Here is a 20,441-nt window from a genome sequence, read left to right as displayed (position 1 = left end):
GAGAAACCTGATTGAAGGGATTCAAACATGAAGCTCCGGGAGAGATGGAAACAGAGTTGGGAGGTCTGAACATGTTCAAGGACTTTGGAGAGTAAAGGGAGGTTGGAGATGGGACAGTAGTTTGCAAGGAGTTTGGGGTCAAGGGTTGGTTTGTTGATGCGATGGGCGATGACGGTAGATTTAAAGGAGAGAGGAACAACACCTGAAGAGTGAGAACTGTTTACAATATTGGCTAACATGGAGACCAGGTGGGGAAGCGAGGTGGTCAGCAGTTTGGTGGGAATAGGATCGAGGGAAGAGGAGGTGGGTCATGAACAAGATGAGCTCAGAGAGGGCATGAGGGAGAGAGAAGAGAAACTAAAGAAAGATGTGAGTTCAGGGGTAGGTTTAGAGGACTAGTGGGCTAGTGGGAGGGATGCAGCAGAGGCAGCTGATTGGATGGTCTTGATCTTAGTGAGAAGAAGTCATAGAGAGATACAGCACTGAAACAGGCCCTATGGCCCACTGAGTCTGGGCCGACCATCAACCACCCATTTATACTAATCCTACATTAATTCCATAGTCCCTACCACCTACCTATACTAGGGGCAATTTACAATGGCCAATTTACCTATCAGCCCGCAAGTCTTTGGCTGTGGGAGGAAACCGGAGCACCCGGCGGAAACCCACGGTCACAGGGAGAACTTGCAAACTCCACACAGGCAGTACCCAGAGCTGAACCTGGGTCACTGGAGCTGTGAGGTCTGGCAGTTAAACCAGTTGTCTGCAATATCCTTTCAAGTCCGCATCCTTTGGAGTCACGGGAGCGGGGATGCGGGTCATACCAAGTGCACGGCCAGGGTGAGAGAGACTGATCTTTTTATTGGGGACTAGGGCATCAAAGGTGAAGGTAAGGGTGTGGTTAAGCAAATCAGTAGCTGGAGAAATGTGGTGGTGAACGGAGGGCCATAGGCGAGATAGTTGAAATTTTGAAAGTGCAGTTGTAAGGGAATAGGAAGATTTTTCCAGGGACAGATACAGAATGAGGGAGTGTGGGGTGTGGAAGGGAATCACACCTGGATGAGGTAAGAAATCATGTGGGAGAGACTCGAGAACAGTTACAGCGTGGATTTTGAAGGAGACACACAGGAGTGTATATAGTTACTATACAATAAAAATTAATGTTTAAACACTGCAGTCTAAGAACCTCTCTGTCTAGACTCTATAGGGTGGCAGCATAAAAAAACAAATATATAACAGTTTCCATGAAAAAAATGTGTCCAGTGAAAAAGGTCAATTTCTTATTACTTTTGGATCTGAAACATCACTATTGATACTTAAGATAAAGGCTTGGATTAAATGGATATGAGAGCAAAGGACATTAGTAAACCTACCTAAGTAGTGTGCAAGGCACGGTAGCAGTTAGATGCATCCACCACTTATTAGCACACTTAAATATATCTAAGTTACCGAGACCCAATTAAACCTCACGTTTGAAATTTATGAAATTCCATCATCAGAAGTTGTCGCCTTGAAGTGAAAGGTCAATGAGTTAATGTAGTACAAAAACATTCATTTAGAAACTGCAGTCACTTGAAAACTGATTTTTAACAATCCCAATGTTCCTTCCATTGTATTAGACTGGCAGAAGACTTTGTGATGTTGTATTTGAGTTAGATGCAAACAAAATCATATCTCAGATAGTATTTTAATACAAGTACAATTTTTCCTGTAGCCTTCTAACCGAATTTTTAAATACAAGTCAGTAGCGTACCGAAAAGGGCTACAGTCTCTGGTACCGCAACCTTTCATTTCATTGAAACATGGAAAATAGGAGCAGGAGTAGGCCATTCGGTCCTTCGAGCCTGCTCCATCATTCATTATGATCATGGCTGATCATCCAACTCCGTAACCTGATCCCGCTTTCGCCCCATACCCTTTGATCCCTTTACACCCAAGAGCTATCTCTAACTCCTTCTTGAAAACATACAATAGAGTCATAGAGTCATAGAGAGATACAGCAACGAAACGGGCCCTTCGGCCCACCGAGTCCGCGCCGACCACTGGCCTCAACTGCTTTCTGTGGTAGCGAATTCCACAGGCTCACCACTCTCTGGGTGAAGAAATTTCTCCTCATCTCAGTTCTGAAAGCTTTACCCCGTATCCTGAGACTATGACCCCTGGTTCTGGACTCCCCCACCATCGGGAACATCCTTTCTGCATCTACCCTGTCAAGTCCTGTTAGAATTTTATAGGTTTCTATGAGATCCCCCCTCTCTTCTGAACTCCAGCGAATATAATCCTAACCGACTCAATCTCTCCTCATACGTCAGTCCCGCCATCCCAGGAATCAGTCTGGTAAACCTTCGCTGCACTCCCTCTATAGCAAGAACATCCTTCCTCAGATAAGGAGACCAAAACTGCACACAATATTCCAGGTGTGGCCTCACCAAGGCCCTGTATAATTGCAGCAAGACAGCCCTGCTCCTGAACTCGAATCCTCTCGCTATGAAAGCCAACATACCATTTGCCTTTTTTACCGCATGTTGGACCTGCATGCTTACCTTCAGCGACTGATGTATGAGAACACCCAGGTCTCGCTGCATATTCCACTCTCGCAGTTTATAGCCGTTCAGATAATAATCTGCCTTCCTGTTTTTGCTACCAAAGTGGATAACCTCACATTCATCTACATTATACTACATCTGCCATGCATTAGCCCACTCACTCAACTTGTCCAAATCACCCTGAAGCCTCTCTGCATCTTCCTCATAATTCACCCTCCCACCCAGTTTTGTGTCATCTGTAAATTTGGAGATATTACATTTAGTTCCCTCATCTAAATCATTAATGTATATTGTGAATAGCTGAGGTCCTAGCACCGATCCCTGTGGTACCCCACTAGTCACTACCTGCCATTCGGAAAAAGACACATTTATCCCTACTCTTTGTATCCTGTCTGACAACCAATTTTCTATCCATCACAATACACTACCTCCAATCCCATGCGCTTTAATTTTACATGCTAATCTCTTATGTGGGACTTTGTCGAAAGCCTTCTGAAAGTCCAAATAAACCACATCCACTGGCTCCCCCTCATCAACTCTACATGTTACATCCTCGAAGAAGTCTAGTAGATTTGTTAAGCATGATTTCCCTTTTGTAAATCCACGCTGACTCTGATTCTACCACTTTGATAATGGACTTTAGAATTTTCCCCACTACCAATTTTGCACAGATTATAATTATTTGATGACTTTTTGGATAGAGTACCATTTCTGTCAAATGTTTTATACGGATCTGGGCTCATTGTGATTAAGCTCATGAACTCTGAAACAACCAAGAATAGGTTCAGACATATTTCCCCTGACGTTCCACACATCGAGTTGCATTAGGAATGAATCTGCCAAAATGTACTGTGTCCACTCATTTACATATCCATTAATGGGTCTCTCGTGCAAATGCTGTGCAAAACAAGAATGATGTGCCAAGGATGATGGAAATCAGATTGCAGCCTTTAAAAAGCCAAGCCAGGATGAAGATTGGGACAACCGGGGAAGGAAAGTGTAAGGATGGAATGAGGAAGAATGAGATAACAGCAGAGGTGAAAATTCAAAGCATCTAAAAATGTAATATTTACATTTTTTTAAAATAAAGGAATAATTCTGACAGAGTGAACAAGTTACTCTTTAATATATTTTGCCCTTTTTTGAAGGAAAGTCAACACTGGTTAACATTGTGCAATTTACAATAAATAAAACAAAGACGATTCACGTCAGCATTATTTTCAAAAACTCAATACAATAAGTATAGCTGAACAAGCTGCTTACATTCCATTCCATTACAGAGAAATGCAATGCCAAGAGACAATATAATGTAGCTCTGAAGTACATATTATTTGTAAACAATCACAATACTTTTACCTTCAGTTTTACATTATATAAATTAAAGAACAATGACACTAGTTAGGCACTTCATGAGAATTAAGGTGTACCAGAAATCATAGCATCTTACAGCACAGAAGGAGGCCATTTGGTCCATCATGCATGTGTTGGCTCTTTGAAAGAGCTAATCAATTAGTCCCATTCCTCTGCTTTTTCCCCATAGCACTGCATTTCTTTTGTTTTTCAAGTATTTATCCAACTCCCCCTTTGAAAATTACTGTTGAATCTGCTTCCACCGCCCTTTCAGGCAGTGAATTCCAGATCACAACAACTTGATGCATTAAAAAAATTCTCATCTTTCCTCTGGTTCTTTTGTCAATTATCTTAAATTTGTGTCCTCTGGTTACTGACCCTCCTGCCAGTGGAACACTTTCTCCTTATTTACTCCATCAAAACCCTTTATAAGTTTGAACAACTCTCTTAAATCTCCCCTTAATCTTCTGAGCTCTAAGGAGAACAATCCCAGCTTCTCTAGTCTCACCACATAACTGAAGTTCCCCATCCCTGGTATCATTCTAATCAGGGCTGGAAATTTTAATTCATTTACTAGACAGAGGCAAGTTCCCAATTCCTTGTGGTCTATCGGAGCTCTTCAATATCTGAATTCCTTGTTCAAACCAAAAGGCGCAATTTATTTTGTAGTTTATTCCCCAGTTCACAATTCAAGTAAATCTTTTGGCACATGAACACTATCATACAAATATGATTGATGCACATCCTACTCAGAATGCAGTGAGTGAATGGTTTACTATCTTTTCCTGCACTGCTAGAAGACTTGAATAAAATGATGCTTTCAACACAAACCAATCATCATGCACTTTGTTAGAAATCAAGCACTGAAAAGCCAAGCCAAACAATAGTACTGAGCTTTAGTACTGGAACAACTAAAAGAATGAGCAACCATGCACTTAGACTGCTGCATTCTCAATGTTTTTCTACCAATTTTCCAATATTCTGAAAAAATGGGTGTGTTGGCAGTCATATCACTGGAAGGACTATTAGACCAGGACTGGTCCCACTTACCTGTTAAAAATCAAAAACAGAAATGAGATCTACTTGTCTCGCTAAACCCACAATAGAACACTGGCAACCTGACCACCTACAAGTTGAGTGAGTGGGCTAATGCATGGCAGATGTCGTATAATGTGGATGAATGTGAGGTTATCCACTTTGGTAGCAAAAACAGGAAGGCAGATTGTTAATCTGCAATATCACAATTAAAACAGTGCAAAACAGAAATTACATCAGGAGAGCCTGGGATACAATAAACATTGTTGCTCATGTACTTATAGTAATTGTGAGGTCATTAGTTCTGGCGTTTAAAGGAAAGTAGGAAAATTGACCATTTCCCAGATTGGTCTGTTTGGCTGTTGTTACCAGCCGCAAAGAAATTTAAGGCTTAGACTGCCAGCAGATCTAGACAAATGGTTATCTCCCTGCGCCATCCAAATTTGTACATTTTTATTTCACAGATCCTGATGCTGAAACAACCACAAATATTACATTGAGAAGGCTCTCCAGTGTCAAAAGTCCTTTACTGCATTAATCTTAACTATAAACAAATAAAATGAGCATTTCAAATATAATTTTCATTAAAAAAAAATTTAAAATTAAAAAACAGTTTAATTCTGCTCACTCCCTCCCCCGCTTCTTTCCAGTTCTCTGCTTTCCCATTCTCCAGTTGTCTAGTTTTATTTTTTAAACTTTATTTTTACTCAATTTCTACCGAATCAAACTATCTTTTTTTTTCTTAGTTTATTCTTTTTAAACACAATGGAGGTCATTTTAACACTGGGCAATATCCATGAGCTGCCACACTGAAGTTAATGGAACTGAGTAGCGGGACTGCCCACTGCACCATCACCAATGTTAAAATTCTCCCAATGGCCCTGAAGTTACATTACATGATAGTTTGAAGGCTAAATGTGTTTGTCTGAAGTTCTGCTCTCCACTATTTTAGCAAAGGTGTTAAAGGAATTTCAGATGGACATGCTCGGCAGTCATGGACCAGTATCCCAAGGGATCAGTTGAGAGCCATTGGGGGTAACATTAACCTATTTCCCCAGGGGGAATATAACAGAATTAGCTTGGTCTCCTGCTCAACACCAAGCCTGACTTTACTCTCCACTAACACAGACAATTTGATCGTGCCAGTTTTTAACCGGGTGACTTAGGTTAAAATTGTCTGAAGTCAGTTACTTATTTTGTTCCTTCTTCCACCTGAATCTTGCTGTTCATTTAGGAACTGGGAAGAAATTTAGAAAAACTATTCTTTCAATGGCTGACAAACAACTTTAATGCCTATTTTTCTAGCCAATCAAAGTCTATACTTTAAAAATTGGCATACTCAAAGTATAGGTACAATCAGGACAAACTCTGACATGTTTTTATACATCAAGCCAGGGAGAGGAATGCCAAAGGGATACAATCACAGTAGGCCCCTGTGCCCCTCAGGCATCCGTGAAACCATCCATGGTACTCAAAAGGTTAAAATAAAGAGCAACAGTATGGTCCGGATCAACTGCTGAACACCCACATGCTTAAGACCCATATTTGAAATCCTGCTTCAATTATCAGCCCACAGAGAAAAAAATCAATAAATCTAACCCCAAAATATTAACCCTATTAGCAGCACAGACCAACAATGATGGTGTCATTACAGAACTGCCCCAGCCCAGACTAATACACTCTCCAAGCTGAAGGATGCCTGTGGGAAAGCTGTAAGGCAAAAATTTGTGCAAAAACTTAGGGAAATTGTTAACAAACCTAATGGTTTGTTAACACATGAATACATTAAGAATTTTGTTAAGAACAAAGATTGAAAATTCAGCTGTCTAATTACTCTAAGGCAAAACATTTAAACATTGTGTGGGTTGTAGCACAACATATTAAGCTGAAGGTTTTCATCCCAGTGTCTTAACAGGACGAAGAGCTGCCTTGCTGAAGCTTTGACAGAGGCAAGTTCACGACCCTCGGGTATGTGCTGCGAATCCAGCCACATGCTGGCTTTTGCAGCCACCAGCTCCCACTCAATGAAATAAGCAGCTGAACTATGCTCCAGCCAGGCTAAGGCAACAGCTGTGGACCAGATTGTTCCCTCTGGGTCCATGAACTGTTGAACTTCATTTGAAGTTGTTGAGAATGAAATGTCACTACTGTTAGTTTCAGACTCTCTGCCACTGTTGGCCTGCAAGGCACTAGATGCCTCAGGGTTTCCTGGAGAGGAGAACTGCGGCACAGTGACTGATGGAGGCAGAAGTTCTGAATTACCACTTGTAACCCTTGACTGGATTTCAACCAAACTGCTTGAAAAGTGACGTGGTCTTAACTGTTCTAAATCACCTCGGACTTCATCTATTCCCAAGTAATTCAATGTTCCCATTTTTCCAACTTCTTTCTGATGGATAGGCCCCATGGATCCATTCTCATCATCATGATGAACTGCTTTTTTGTCACTGAAGGTACTGGAATGACTGTGAGAGGTGGGACTGACATTTGATCGATGACATGTAAAGGGCGACGTCCATTTCAGCTGTTCCATGGGAATGTTAATAGCTTCACAAAAAGCCAGATTAAGCAAGAAAGCCCCTGATGCCAACTGCAAATTAACCTGAAGAATGCAAAGATATCACTATTTTACAATAATATTTACAGCGACAGAGATAGACATTAGTCATTCAATTCATAACTTTGAGGTTTTGTTGATGGAAAATCAAAAGTTCACACATTCTAAGTGTTAATTAGACTCCGTAATCCTTATTATTTATTCTAGACTAAGAGTTCAGAAAAATTACTGAAATTAGGTTTTTTGGAAAAGTACTGGCTAATATTTTCAGTAAGATATGCCATTAAATGAATGAAAGAACAGCTAACAGATCAGCATTTGCAAAGCAGAGAAATAGAAATACAAACTAGGATGAAAAACTTGCTTTTATAAAGCACCTTTCGTGACCTCAGGATGTCCCAAAGTGCTTTACAGTCAATGAAGTACTTTTTGAAATTTAGTCGCTGCTGGAATGTAAGAAACGCAACTGCCAATTTGTGCACAGCAACTCTCATAAACAGCGATGTGATAATGACCAGATAATCTGATTTTAATGATGTTGATTGAGGGATTAACATTAGCCAGAACACCAAGGCATAAATCTCCTGCTCTCAGAGTCAGAGTTATACAGCACAGAAACAGGCCTTTTGGCCCATCGTGTCTGTGCTAGCCATCAAGCACCTAACTATTCTAATCCCATTTTCCAGGACATGGCCCATAGCCTTGTATGCTATCGCATTTCAAGTGCTTATCTAAATACTTCTTAAATGTTGTGAGGGTTTCTGCCTGAACCACCTCTTCAGACAGTGTGTTCCAGTTTTCAACCACCCTCTGGGTGAAAAATGTTTCCTCAAATCCCCTGAAAACCTCCTGCCCCTTACCTTAAATCTATGCCCCCTGGTTATTGACACCTCCGCTAAGGGAAAAAGTTTCTTCCTATCTATCCTATCAATGCCCCTCATAATTTTGTATACCTCAATCATGTCCCCCCTCAGCCTTCTCTGCTCTAAGGAAAACAACCCGAGCCTATCCAGTCTCTTTTCATAGCTGAAATGCTCCAGCCCAGGCAACATCCTGGTGAATCTCTTCTGCACTCTCTCCAGTGTAATCACATCCTTCCTATAGTGTGGGGACCAGAACTGTACACAGTGCTCCAGCTGTGGCCTCACTAGCGTTTTATACAGCTCCATCATAACCTCCCTGCTCTTATATTCTATGCCTCAGTTAATAAAGGCAAGTATCCCATATACCTTCCTAACCACATTATCTACCTGTGCTGCTGCCTTCAGTGATCTATGGACAAGTACACCAAGGTCTCTCTGACCTTCTGTACTTCCTAGGGTCTACCACCCATTGTGTATTCCCTTGCCTTGCTTGTCCTTCCAAAATGCATCACCTCACACTTCTCAGGATTAAATTCCATTTGCCACTGCTCCGCCCATCTTACCAGCCCATCTATATAGCCCTGTAATCTAAGGCTTTCCTCCTCACTATTTACGATGCTCTTCTTTGAAATCGGGTCATAACATTTTTTACATCTACCTGAAAGGGCAGACAGGGCCTCAATTTAACATCTCAACTCAAAGAGAGCACCACCAGTAGTGCAGCACTCCCTCAGTACTTCAGCATTGATTTTTGTGCTCAAATGGGCCATGAACCCACATCCTTCATAGTCAGGGGCGAGAGTGCTACCCACTGAGCCACAGCTGACACTACGTTGTAGCTTAAAGATTCATTATCAATTTCATGGAAAGTCATTGTTACAACTGAATATTATGGGAAAACACTTTGAGCCTTCATCTACTCATAGAATCATAGAACGTTTAAGGCACAGAAAGAGGCCACTTGGCCCATTGTGTCTGTGCTGGCCGAAAAACAATCCACCTATTCTAATCCCACCTTCCAGCATTTGGTCCGTAGTCCTGCAAATTACAGCACTTGAGGTGCATATCCAGATTCCTTTTGAATGAGTTGAGGGTCTCTGCCACAACTACCCTTTCAGGTAGTGAGTTCCAGACCCCCATCACCTCCTGGGTGAAAAAGGTTTCCTCATCTCCCTTAGTTTAGTTTAGTTTAGAGATACAGCACTGAAACAGGCCCTTCGGCCCACCGAGTCTGTGCCGACCATCAACCACCCATTTATACTAATCCTACACTAATCCCATATTCCTACCACATCCCAACCTGTCTCTATATTTCCCTACCACCTACCTATGCTAGGGGCAATTTATAATGGCAAATTTACCTACCAACCTGCAAGTCTTTTGGCTTGTGGGAGGAAACCGGAGCACCTGGAGGAAACCCACGCAGACACAGGGAGAACTTGCAAACTCCACACAGGCAGTACCCAGAATTGAACCCGGGTCGCTGGAGCTGTGAGGCTGCGGTGCTAACCACTGCGCCACTGTGCCGCCCCCTTCTAATTTTTCTACCAATCACTTTAAATCTATGTCCCCTCATCACTGACCTCTCTGCTAAGGTGAATAGACCCTTCACCTCCACTCAATCCAGGCCCCTCATATTTTTGTACATCTCATTCAAATCACCCCTCAGCCTCTCTGTTCCAAGGAGAACAACCCCAGTCTATCCAATCTATCCTCATAGCTGCATTTTTCCAGTCCTGGCAACATCCTCGTAAATCTCCTCTGCACCCTCTCTAGTGCAATTACATCCTTTCTGTAATGAGGTGACCAGAACTGCACACAGTATGCAAGTTGTGGCCTAACCAATGAGTTATACAGTTCCAGCATAACCTCCCTGCTCTTATATTCTATACCTTGGCTAATAAAGGAAAGGATTCCATATGCCTTTTTAACCACCTTATCGACCTGTCTGTTACCTTCAGGGATCTGTGGACATTCACTCCAAGGTCCCTCACTTCCTCTACACTTCTCAGTATTTTCCCATTTATCATGTATTCCTTTGCTTTGTTTGACCTCCCCAAATGCATCACCTCAAACTTCTCCAGGTTGAATTCCATTTGCCACGTTTCTGCCCATCTGACCAGACCATCAATATCTTCCTGCAGCCTATATCTATCCTCCTCGCTGTCTACCACATGGCCAATCGTTGTTTCATCTGCAAACCTCTTGATCATTTACATCCAAATCGTTAATATATACCACAAAATGCAGGGGACCCAGTACTGAGCCCTGCGGAACGCCACTGGAAACAGCCCTCCAGTCGCTAAAACACCTGTCAACAATTACTCTTTGTTTCCTGCCACTGAGCCAATTTTGTATCCACCTTGCTGCATTTCCCTGGATCCCATGGGATTTTATTTTTTTAACCAGTCTGCCATGTGGGACCTTGTCAAAACCTTGCTAAAATCCATGGAAAATGTTAGAGGCTATTGTTAAAGATGTTATAGCAGGGCATTTAGAAACATTCAAGGTAATCAGGCAGAGTCAACATGGTTTTGTGATAGGGAAATCATGTTTAACCAATTTATTGGAGTTCTTTGAGGGAGTTACATGTGCTGTGGATAAAGGGGAACCAGTGGATGTATTGTACTTAGATTTCCAGAAGGCATTTGATAAGGTGCCACATCAAAGGTTATTGCAGAAAATAAAAACTCATGGTGTAGGGGGTAACACATTGGCATGGAGAGAAGATTGGCTAGCTAACAGGAAACAGAGAGTAGGCATAAATGGGTCATTTTCTGGTTGGCAAGATGTAACGAGTGATGTGCCACAGGGATCTGTGCTGGGGGCTCAACTTTTTACAATTTATATAAATGACTTAGATGACGGGGACGAAGGTATGGTTGCTAAATTTGCTGATGACACAAAAATCGGTAGGAAAGTAACTTGTGAAGAGGGCATGAGCGGGCTACAAAGGGATATAGATAGGTTAAGTGAGTGGGCAAGGACCTGGCAGATAGAGTATAATATGGGAAAATGTGAAATTGTCCACTTTGGGACAAAGAATAAAAAAGAAGCATATTATCTAAATGGTGAGAGATTGCAGAGCTCTGAGATGCAGCTACAGCACGTAATTAGGAAAGCTAATAGAATCTTATTGTTTATCATAAGGGGAATTGAATACAAAAATAGGAAGGTTTTGCTTCAGCTACACAGGGCATTGGTGAGACCACATCTGGAGTACTGTGTACAGTACTGGTCTCCTTATTTAAGGAAGGATGTATATGTGTTGGAGGCAGTACAGAGAAGGTTTACTAGACTAATACCTGGAATGGCGGGCTGTCTTACAAGGAAAGATTGGACAGGCTAGGCTTGTATCTGCTGGAATTTAGAAGAATAAGAGGTGACTTGATTGAAACATATAAGTTCCTGAGGGGTCTTGAATGAGTGGATGTGGAAAGGATGTTTCCCCTTGTGGGAGAATCTAGAACGAGGGGTCACTGTTTAAAAATAAGGGGTCGCCCATTTAAAACAGAGATGGGTAGAAATGTTTTCTCTCAGAGGGTCATGGGTCTTTGGAATTCTCTTCCTCAAAAAGCGGTGGAAGCAGAGTCTTTGAATATTTTTAAGGCAGAGGTAGATAGATTCTTGATAAGCAAGGGGGTGAAAGGTTATCGGGCGTGGGTGGAAATGTGGAGTAATCAGTTCAGCCATGAACTTACTGAATGGCAGAGCAGGTTGGAGGGGCCGCGTGGACTACTCCTGCTCCTAATTCATAGTTATGTAGACCACATCAATGTTCAGTATTCAGTATTGCTTATTCAGTTATCTTCCTTACCTTCCTGTGCTCCTCAACTGATTTTCTATTCTTACTGTGCACATTTACGTGGGTTTAATCAGTTAAAGAAGTGTAAAGCTCTTCCCTGGATAGTCTGCTTCAACAGAATCCAAACTACATATTTCAGTTATAATTCTAGCCAGGAGGACCTATCACTTTTAAGCTGTTGGCACTCCCACCCCTTAAATAAAATGAAACATTTTTTTAATAGTTGAAATAGTTGAACACAATCTTGTTACTCACTAGTGGTAAGTAGTCATTGTTCTCAGTCTCTGGCTCACAGACCGACTCGCTCATCTTGCTGGCTGATCTGCACAGAAATCCTTTGGCAGCCCGAGTCAACATTCGTGTTTTACCGAGGCTCAACCTGAAACAAAATAGAAGAAAAGATTCTTCAAAGCTGCACCAACACGTTGGCTGGGAGAATATTGATGACACCATCTGGATTATAAGAAATTTGTCCCCTGATTTATTTCTGGTGAATATTTGTAAATCGGTTTTCTTAACAAAGGAATTTATATCTGTTTCTCAATATACATTTTCATTACTGAGCTGAGCAGTATGTTCAAAAATCTGGTCACAAGATACTTTGGGAGCTTTAAGTGTTGTAACATTTTGGTTCATTTGCAGATCCTCAACTAAATACAATCAAGCATTTATAGGTGATGTGACTTAGAACTCATCTTAATATTAGCACATTAGGGTAAGCAGTTTAAACACAGCTGAACACTTCAAAGCCTTACAATGTAAAGACTTTCCTCAAAATGCATTCATGTACATAAATCTAATTAATTGTCAGCATGGCAGGATGATAATGGGAAATGATGAAACTCAAATTATTTTAATATGATCCAGAACCAAATAATTTTTTACAGAGGAATCATAATTTGATTTTTTGCAAGAGGTTAAAATTCATTTGACATTGTTAAAAATCAAACACTATTACAAAATAATATGCTCATTCAGTAAGATACCTGGGTTTAGTTTAGTTTAGAGATACAGCACTGGAACAGGCCCTTCGGCCCACCAAGTCTGTGCCGACCATCAACCACCCATTTATACTAATCCTACACTAATCCCATATTCCTACCACATCCCCACCTGTCCCTATATTTCCCTACCACCTACCTATACTAGGGGCAATTTATAATGGCCAATTTACCCATCAACCTGCAAGTCTTTTGGCTTGTGGGAGGAAACCGGAGCACCCGGAGGAAACCCACGCAGACACAGGGAGAACTTGCAAACTCCACACAGGCAGTACCCAGAATTGAACCCCGGTCGTTGGAGCTGTGAGGCTGCGGTGCTAACCACTGCGCCACTGTGCCGCCTCAAAATTGCGCATCAATGTCAACATAACCCAAAGTTCTTTATATTTTGTTTGACTTACCTCCTAAAGCCCTTGACTCATGGATAGAAAAACACTGGCCATCCACCCGTAACTTTTCCCATTAAACTCCCCACTGCCATGAGCTCCCCCCATCAGGCCCCAACATGCACATGTAAAAAAGGACCCTGCCACTTTGGTTGGCTGCTCTTGCTGCCTGCTCATTAGGGCAACTTCAAATTGAGAATGCTCATCTCCCAGTGGCTACAGGCTGGGTAAGTAAGCTGAGCAATTTTAACAACTCACCCACTGGGTTTCTGCTGAGCAGATCGGGTTAAAATTGCCCCTTATAATTCCCACTTTAAGGCTTCCCTCTCTCATTCTTCAGTTTATATTAAACTTGGGTTTACAAACAGGAAGCCTTGCTGAAAATCATAACAAAATTGCTGGTGCTTTAAAGATATATCCTTCTTTTCCTATTGAAGAAATAAAACGACATACATAGCCTTCAGATTGAAAATTAGATTGTGGGTAAAACACACTGCTTCGAGCACCTGTAATCACAGTTTGACACATTCTCAGGGTTATGAAACAATAGGCCCTAACTCCTGTTGAGGTCAAGTGATTTTGTTTTAAATCTCTCTGGGGTCTGTAGCACATCATCTGCTCCATTCCTTACATTTGAAATCCTTACGTGAGCAATCCCTGTTGTTATTTCTCATGTGTGATGTCAGTCTGGTTAATCCCTGTTTTGGTGTCTCTGCACATGTTTGGACCATCAGTGTCCTCACATGACCTCAGAGGTCATTGTCGGTTCAGGCCCCAGGCTTTGCTGCTCTCTCCTTTACCCAGGTGCAGGCTCACTCCTTCTCCATTCTGGTGATGGTGCAACAACAAATACTTGGATCAGTGCACAGTAGGGGCCACAATATGCCAGCTCTCTGTCTCTACATTTTCCTTATTCAATATACTATCCAGGGGCACGGGGAGACTCATTCTTAATTGGGTTTTCTTTTTAAATCAACAGCTATATTCCATCAATTTCATGTCCCACTTTTGTCACTAAAAACCCGCTGTAAAGCAGCTCATCCTTTAAAAGTTGACTTTTGCGGGTGTATGTATATTGATGTCATAACATAATCCAAGTGCTAAAGGCTACTTCCTGGCATGGTCTCACAGCACTGTGGGTGTACCTACACCACATGAACTGCAGCACTTCAAGAAGGCAGCTCACACCACCTTCTCAAGGGCAATTAGGGATGGGCAATAAATACTGGACATGCCAGCAATGCTCACATCCCATGAACAAATAAAGAAAAAAATACCCAACACATGTCACTGTACCAACTTGGCATCGGTTATGCTGCATTATTGTAAAGTCAATACTGCATCACAGGAACTCAAAATATGAATCATAACTGGCCTGTTATTTAAAGGGATCCCACTGTATCTCAGTGACATGCACCTCAGCATGTTGAGGCAGGAGATTTATTATATTTATAGGTTCTGTACTGATTGGTACATGGACTTCAATTTCATTTGCTTTTCCAGATCTCACTGAGTATAACTTAAAACCCACAGGTACGAATGGAACATAGGATCGAAAGATACATTTGGTGTTAGAGGTTAAACTCGCTGCTAATAAAGAAAGAGAACAGCAACAAGCATTGGGAATATGTAAATAGCAGACTGGTCTTTTACCTCTGGGGCCTGGGGCAGGTCCAGCTGAAATGTCCTCTGTGATTTGAGTTAGGGTAGTGTCCCCGCAATAGATAAATGTCTAAATCTGTCCCCTATTTCAGCACAAGTTGGCAGTTTCAATCAGAGATTCTACAGGATGACTGGCACCTGAAGTAGGAAAGTCCCCCTGCTGCAGTGGGGCAGCAGAGGTGTTTTTCTGAAATTTGGGCTGAGGCACATTATTGGGGTATAGTTTTATTTGTATCTGAGCCTGTTATACCTGAGTTGGATGTGTCAGATATGGATACAAGTGCCTAAATTGGAAAGTGTTCCACTTCCCAGCACAAACAGCCGGACCCGGTGCAACACAAAACAGACACAAGAAAGAAAACAAGATGATGAGTTAGAATTAGTGGCACTAATGTCACATATCAGGTACCTTGCAGTAAACAGGCTTTCAGCAGATCGCTGTGCGGAAACTGAAGGACTTTTCAATGATGCTGAAAAATAGAGAGGCAATATAATCAGAAATAATTCAAGATGACATTTTTGTTAAACTACAAAGTATGTTTTCTTTTCCATAATTCTGAATAAATGTGATATTTTACTGGCAAACATTAGGTGCATTATAGAGTGCAGTCAAGATGAAAATAATGTTTTCCAATGTTATTTAGTTTGGGGGAGGGAGCAGAGTTATAATAACACCATGAGGGCATTGTAGATCAGAGATTCAGGTGCATACTGTCTATGTTTTTCCAAACACAGCACAATGAGGCTTCCACTTGGCTAAACTTCCCCTTATATCCTGACAGAGATCAGAACATGTTGTGTAAGGAATATTAACACTTAAATGCCCTCTGAGTTATCTCAAACTGCTACAAAAAAAGTCTTATAAGAATAAAACTGGACTGACCAGGCAGCATAGACCTAGGCACCAGACAGAGCAAAGGCACACCTGGACCAGTCGACCCTTAAAGTCCTCCTCACTAACATCTGGGGACTTGTGCAAAATTGGGAGAGCTGTCCCACAGACTAGTCAAGCAACAGCCTGACATAGTCATACTTGCAGAATCATATCTTACAATGTCCCTGACACTACCATCACCATTCCTGGGTATGTCCTGTCCCACTGACAGGACAGACTCACCAACGGTGGCAGCACTGTGGTATGGAGTTGGGAGGGAGTGGCCCTGGGAGTCCTCAACATTGACTCCAGACCCCATGAAGTCTCATGGCATTAGATAAAACCTGGGCAAGGAAACCTCCTGCTGATTACCACTTACCACCCTCCCTCAGCTGATGAATCAATACTCCTTCATGGAAGGAGCACTGAAGGCAGGAATGGCACAGAATGTATTCTGGGTGGGGGATTTCAATGTCCATCATCAAGAGTGGCTTGGTAGCACCACTACTGACCGAGATGGCCGAGTCCTGAAGGACATATCTGCCAGACTTGGCCTGCAGAGGGTGGTGACGGAACCAACAAGAAGGAAAAGACAACCTGACCCTGTCCTCACCAATCTATCTGTCACAGATGCATCTGTCGATGACAGTATTGGTAGGAGTGGCCACCACACAGTCCTTATGGAGCCAAAGTCCCATCTTCACACTGAGGATACCCTCCATTGTGTTGTGTGGCACTATCACTATGCTAAATAAGATAGACTTCGAACAGATCTAGTAGCATAAAACTGGTCATCCATGAGGTGCTGTGGGCCATCAGCAGCAGCAGAATTGTATTCAACCACAATCTGCAACCTCATGACCTGGCAAATCCCTAACTCTATCATTATCATCAAGCCAAGGGACCAACCCTGGTTCAATGAGCAGTAGGACAGCATGTTAGAGCAGCACCAGGCATACCTAAAAATGAGGTACAAACCTGATGAAACAACAAAACAAGACATATGGATGCTTAACAGCAGAAGCAGCATGCTATAGACAGAGCTAAATGAGCCTTCCAAACCTGCGATTTCTACCACCTAGAAAAACAAGAGGTGAGGTGAGAGTGATTGTCCTTGACATCAAGGCAGCATTTGACCGAGTGAGGCATCAAGGAGCTCTAGCTAATCAGGGAATCAGAGGGAAAATCTCCACTGGTTGGAGTCATACCTAACACAGAGGAGGATGGTTGTGGTTATTGGAAGCCAATCATTTCAGCCCCGGGACATGCTGCAGGAGTTCATCAGGGTACTGTCCGAGGCTCAATCACCTTCAGCTGCTTCATCAATGACCTTCCCGCCATCATAAGGACAGAAGTGGGGATGTTCGCTGATGATTGTACGATGTTGAGCGCAACTCGCAACTCCTCAGATACTGAAATAGTCCATGTCCATATGCAGCAAGACCTGGACAATATTCAGGCTTGGGCTGATAAGTGGCAAGTAAAATTCACACCACACAAGTACCAGGCAATGACGACCTCAAACAAGAGAGTATCTAGCCGTCTCCCCTTGACATTCAATGACATTACCATGTCTGAATCCCCCACTATCAACATCCTGGGGGTTACCATTGACCAGAAATGGAACTGCAGCAGTCACATAAATACTGTGGCTAAAAGAGCAGGTCAGAGGCTGGAAATTCTGCAGTGAGTAACCTGACTCCCCAATGCTGTCCACCATCTACAAGGCACAAGTCAGGAGCCATCCACCACCCTCAACATTCACTCATTCACAGATAACACGAAAATTAGTGGTGTCGTAAATAGTGAGGAGGAAAGCCTTAGATTACAGCACGATATAGATGGGCTGGTAAGATGGACGGAGCAGTGGCAAATGGAATTTAATCCTGAGAAGTGTGAGGTGATGCATTTTGGGAGGACAAACAAGGATAGGGAATACACAATGGGTAGTAGACCCTAGGAAGTACAGAAGGTCAGAGGAACCTTGGTGTACTTGTTCATAGATCACTGAAGGCAGCAGCACCGGTAGATAAGGTGGTTAGGAAGGCATATGGGATACTTGCCTTTATTAGCTGAGGCATAGAATATACAGTCATAGAGTCATAGTGTTATACAGCACAGAAGCAGGCCCTTCAGCCCATCGTGTCTACGCCAGCCATCAAGCACTTATCTATTCTAATTCCATTTTCCAGCACTTGGCCCATAGCCTTGTATGATATGACGTTTCAAGTGCTTATCTAAATACTTCTTAAATGTTGTGAGGGTTCCTGCCTCTACCAACCCTTCAGGCAGTGTGTTCCAGATTCCAACCACCTTCTGGGTGAAAATTATTTTCCTCAAATCATCTCTAAACCTCCTGCCTCTTACCTTAAATCTATGATCCCTCTGCTAAGGGGAAAAGTTTCTTCCTATCTATCCTATCAGTGCCCCTCATAATTTTGCATAGCTCAATCAGGTCCCCCCTCAGCCTTCTCTGCACCAAGGAAAACAACCCCAGCCTTTTCAGTCTCTCTTCATAGCTGAAATGCTCCAGCCCAGGCATCATCCTGGTGGACTGAAAAGTCGGTGGCGTACCCACTTCCGCCTGGACTGGGGATCTGACCCGTATTCTGCGGGTCCCCGCGACATTTAATTGTTCTGAAGCGGGACTTCCATCCGCTTGAGGTAGGAAGTCCCGCCTAATAGAGCTGACAGCCAATCAGCGGGCCGGCAGCTCTCTGTCCCAGCAGTGCCTCCGGGAGCGGTGGCCACTCCTGGGACTGCAGCCTAGCCTACAGAAGATGCCGGGGAGCCCCGGACCTAAGGTAAGTTTTTGTTGCCTCACCGGGGATGATTGGTCGGGCCCTGGGGAGGCAAGGGTGGTCGATTGGGGGGACGGGCGGCGTGTTGAGTGTTGGGGCTGGTTGGGGCAGCGAGGGTGGCCCTCCATCAGGCACAAGGTGCCTGATCAGGAGGGCACCCCCCCCACAGACCATCAGAAAGCTGCCTGCTTTTGTCAGGTGGCTTCTCTGAGGTCTAGGAGGCCTGACTGACACGCGTAAATTCCTCGTGGAGGCGAGTGATTGGCCTGGGACGGGCAGGCCCTTTTTCGCCACAGCTGCCCTGCGTAAAGTGATGGCAGATGCAGGAGTGGGTCGGGAAGGGCCCCGGAGCCTCCCACTCCATTTTATGCCACACCCCCACCACCATCCCGCTCCTTGGGGGGCGTAAAAATCAGCCCAGTGGCTGCTTTGACAGTTGATGAGGTTCCAGCACACTTTGGTGGGAAATTCATCTGCAATCTAAATAAACAGGTAGGGCCAGAGGTGGGGCTGGGGCAGGGGCAGGGGGCAATGCCAGGGCAGGACTGGCTGTGTTGGTGGGACTGGGGGCATGGTCAGGGGTGGGACATGTTCAAAGAACATGCAAAATGGTGGAAAAAAATCACTCGACATATTTCCCGCAATTTATCCCTTATCACTACCATGACATTCAAATACTTCAGATCCTGAATTATCTCTTGTTTGTCTTATTTCAAAAAACTCCTATTCTCAGTTGTCTATTCAGGGAAGATGTCTCATGCTGACTATGAGCCACAATCTGCTCTTAATCTGTTCAAGGTGATAACTTTTAGAGGAACAGTTCAAAACTGAAACAGCATTGTCACGGTGGCAATAAGATTTAAATAATAGGATATTATACAGGATATTACATTTTTCAATGCTACATTTTAATAAGGGGCCTCTTCGCTCTCAGAACTTTGAAAGCATACAGTTATGTGTGGATAAGATTATTGTTTATCCCTCTACACGCTGCAGATAATTTTATCTATCTGGACTTCCAGGACCATTGCTAGAATCTATTATGTACAATTAGACAAAAGAAATAACAGACAACTAGTCAGTTTGTGTTCACTAAAGAAACATACAATCCTTACCTTCAGTGAAGCCACACCTCTCCCATCCTGAGGAGGAAGGGGTACTGCAGGGCGATTGATTATTATCCTCCATTGCTGAAAAATATACAAATATTTTAGTACAGGATAACATTTTTGACAACTTTATTCAAAAGAAATATGTTGTCTTAACAATGGCTCAGTGGATTGTAGTCAGTGAATAGCTGAGTGTCAGAAGCCAAGAATCTCCTGGTTTTAATCCCCATCTGTGGGAAAGCTGGGACCCCTGGATGCTGCTCAAAAAGAGCCACCAAACCTCTAGCTCCATAGAAACAATGTGGGTCACTGTAACTTTGCTCTAATACCCTAAAAGCAAAATACTGCAGATGCTGGAAATCTGAAATAAAAACAAGAAATGCTAGAAATACTCAGCAGGTCTGGCAGCATCTGTGGAGAAAAAAGCAGAGTTAACGTTTCAGGTCAGTGAC

The 20,441-nt window shown here is 42.9% G+C and overlaps 1 protein-coding gene across 1 annotated transcript in view; it reads right to left on the bottom strand.

The window, feature by feature from the left end:
- Positions 1–6,780: 6,780 nt before the first annotated feature.
- Positions 6,781–20,441, bottom strand: part of vwa5b1 (von Willebrand factor A domain containing 5B1) — a 318,959-nt gene continuing 305,298 nt past the window's right edge. Inside the window, exons 18-21 of the mRNA XM_068016745.1 lie at positions 19,996–20,070; positions 15,615–15,675; positions 12,412–12,535; positions 6,781–7,533 (exon numbers count right to left, since the gene is read on the bottom strand). Of these exons, the coding sequence (XP_067872846.1) occupies positions 6,781–7,533; positions 12,412–12,535; positions 15,615–15,675; positions 19,996–20,070 (1,013 nt within the window). The remainder of the gene's footprint in view (positions 7,534–12,411; positions 12,536–15,614; positions 15,676–19,995; positions 20,071–20,441) is intronic.

The sequence above is a fragment of the Heterodontus francisci genome, chromosome 37, assembly GCF_036365525.1.
Source record: "Heterodontus francisci isolate sHetFra1 chromosome 37, sHetFra1.hap1, whole genome shotgun sequence".
NCBI lineage: Eukaryota > Metazoa > Chordata > Chondrichthyes > Heterodontiformes > Heterodontidae > Heterodontus > Heterodontus francisci.
This window is presented reverse-complemented; position numbering and strand designations above follow the sequence as displayed.